At 44.7% G+C, this 3164-nt stretch overlaps 1 protein-coding gene across 1 annotated transcript; it reads right to left on the bottom strand.

The window, feature by feature from the left end:
* Positions 1-229: 229 nt before the first annotated feature.
* Positions 230-1760, bottom strand: LOC6648189 (filaggrin-2). The gene is made up of 2 exons (XM_023178871.1): positions 1743-1760; positions 230-1579 (listed from the first exon to the last, which is right to left on the bottom strand). Exons 1-2 carry the CDS (start codon positions 1758-1760, stop codon positions 230-232), a joined length of 1368 nt encoding a protein of 455 aa, XP_023034639.1.
* Between the last annotated feature and the right edge of the window lie 1404 nt (positions 1761-3164).

Raw genomic sequence — 3164 nt, 5'->3', positions numbered from 1 at the left:
AAATGGTTTTAAACAAAATTTTCCAAAAATTGAAAATGAAATGTGCTAAATAATTGCATAACGACAATGCGACATTCGCTTTGGTTGACTCTGGATGAGTGTGTGTGTATGTGTGAGTGTATTGTGTAAGTGAATGTGTGTGCCTGTTTACGAGGCGTATGCGTAATGGACTTATAATTACATATATGAAACGTGTTTGCTGTGTGCTGTATGCAAATTTAGTGTCAGTTTACCACCAACTTTTGACCTTATGCAAAACCGTCTTGAACACTGGCACCTTGACAGGAAACGGTTTGGGCACCTTGATGGGCACATATTTAATCACATGATAAGGCACTTTTTTCTCCACCGGTATGGGAATATGTTTCTCCACAGGCACAGGAATTACACGCTCCACTGGAACCTTTAGCTCCTTTTCGACGGCCACCTGAACCTGTTTGGTGATCGGGATATGAATGGGCACTGGTTTTCGCACTGGAATGATGACGGCATGAGAGATTGGAATCTTGACTTGTTTCTCTACAGGCACATGCTGCTTTTTCACATGCTTTACGGGCACATAGTTAATAATATCCACATGATGAGAATGATGCCCATGACCGCCACCACCACCACCACCACCACCGCCACCACCATGACCATGACCACTTGACGACTCGGACAAGTAGTTGGTTCCGGGGTCTTGAGCATCTGGATGCTCTTCATAATCGTCACCAGATCCACCGCTTCCCGATGATGTGCCGGAGCTATCATGCGAGGAGAAGTAAGAGGAGTGCTGTTGCTGCTGTTGTTGTTGTTCTTGTTGCTGGTGCTCGTCATAGCCTGCATTCTGTCCGTAATGGGGCAGAAAATTGCCCACAGATATTTTGTCATAAGCGTACGGATGTATGCCCCCTGTCTGGTCTAGGCCACTTCCTACTCCCTCGTCATGCTGAGAACCAGTTCCTTCCGATGGTGCCCACGAGTGTCCATAAGTCTGTTCCGCTCCTCCGCCGTAAGCTGGCAGAAAGCCATTGTAAAACGAAGGATGCTGCTGCTGCTGCTGTTGCTGGTGGTGATTACTTTCTCCCCCACCGTAGTCGTTGGCCGATGCAGCCACCGCTGCAACTGCAGCATCTTCATTGTGCTCCTCATAAATGGGTATCTCCTGCTTGGACGATCCCAATGCCAAAGCCTCGGTATGTGTGGGCGTCACTGAACCGTAACCATTTGTAATGTGTCCCAAGCCGGACAGATTTGTAAGTCCATTAAGCACTTCATGTGCAGATCCCGAGGACTCACCTTGTCCATGAACACGTCTCTCGCCAGCCTCCTCACCGAAATTGGAGCCGTAGCGATAGATTGGATGCGAGTGAGACTGAGACTGAGCCTGTGATTGTATTTGCGCCTGATGTTCCACAGGAAGCCAACGATTGTCATAAAATGATGATGCCGTATTGAGGCCATAGTTGTTGTCATTTAGAGCCATTGAAAATGATGATGTTGTTGGCATAATCTTCGAGTGAATGGAAGCAGCTGCACATCCGACTCCTCCGTAGAATATTGTCAATATTGTTGTGGCAGCCGCCACAAATGGCATCTGCTGATGAAATGACAATGAAAATTCATTCAATATAAAAAGGATTTCCTAATAATTTTTAATCCATTTCCGTATTCTATATATGCATATCCATTAATGTAATGTTCTGGAAAAGGTATTCCCATTTGTTCTTCCTCTCTCTCTCTCTCTCTCTCACACTTACCAAATTAACGTTGGCCATTTGATACATTAGGGGAAAGGCTCGCTCGTTGAACTTTTCTCCGGCTTAGACCTTGGTTGCCTGTGGTTCGGCTGTTGCAATTGAAATGTCTGCAGTTTGCATTTGGATTGCGTTTTTATATCAACCAGACAGTAGGACACAAGGCAGCTGGCCAATGTTTTCCTATTACACAATGTATCTTTCTTTTTTGTTTATTTGTGTTTATAGAAGGCGGTCGTCGTCGTCGTCGCCGTTGTCGTCATCGTCCAAAAAGTGAGTGTTTGCCATTTTTGTTGACCTGCCAGTCGCTCCTGCACTTACCTCTTAGTCTCAGCTGGCTTAGCTCAGTTGTGCTCAGCCTTGCCATTGCCATTTCATTTCCATTTCCACTCTGCATTTATGAATTAAGTTACGCGATCAATTCGAATCCAAGCAAACACAAGAAACACAACAACAAGACCGAATAAAAATGCAACAAAATATGAAATGAATAATAATAATATCCAATCATAAACCGGCTTAAGCACAAACTCTTGGCTCAACTCGAAACACAATAAAGTTCAAAGTCATTTTCCATGAACAACACAACGACAAGGAATCAAGTGGATGCAGGCTTGGCTTTAGCACTGGCACGAGCCATCCAACTCTTTGCTGCAGCTTCATTATTTTATGATCTTGCCACAATCACGATCTCCGGTTCCACCAAACTGTGGGCCTTCGTCGTGGCCTTCATAAGCTTAAGCACTCTGCCACTTGGCGTCATCGTCATCGTCATCGTCATCATCATCTTCTGCAGCATCTTGAAAAGTGGTCCAACAGCTTTAACCAGCAGCCCGCAGCCCACAGCCAACTCAGGAGATGTCTGACAAAAGCTAACTGCGATTTACTAGACTTATCTAACTTTTGCTATAAACATTTCCATTTTTCTCGTTGCCATTGTTTGCCCGACTCGCCTTCACCACATCCAAAAAGGCAGCGAAAAAAAGGTTAGTTTTAATTGTTTGAAATCATTTCGCATTTCTTTTACTTGGTCATTGTTCGGCAACGACTCTCTAGATGTCTAAGGCGGTAAAGAGACTTTGGTCCAGACCAGAGGGCGTGGCAGGCAGGAGGGAAAAGTGAACGCCTTTTAAGTGCACCTGCAGACATGATGCTGCTGATTATATTTTTCTTGCCAAGCGTAACAGCTCGTTAGTATTTTCAAGTGATTTTCATTTATTCGGCCCAAGACCGAAGACCGAGAGAGAAGGCCCACAACGACCCCAGTAAAGGAAGTGTACTGATTTGAAAGGAAACAAACATTTCGCTGGCCGCTGCCACAGCCGACTACTTGTGTTATTTTTTTTCTTTCTACTACTCGACAGTCCAACAGTCACTTTATATTCATACCCTGCACATGTATTGGGTATGCTAAAATAATTGTCA

This window comes from Drosophila willistoni, chromosome 3R (assembly GCF_018902025.1).
Source record: "Drosophila willistoni isolate 14030-0811.24 chromosome 3R, UCI_dwil_1.1, whole genome shotgun sequence".
NCBI lineage: Eukaryota > Metazoa > Arthropoda > Insecta > Diptera > Drosophilidae > Drosophila > Drosophila willistoni.
Note: the sequence above shows the minus strand (reverse complement) of the source record. Positions and strands in the feature narration are given on the sequence as shown.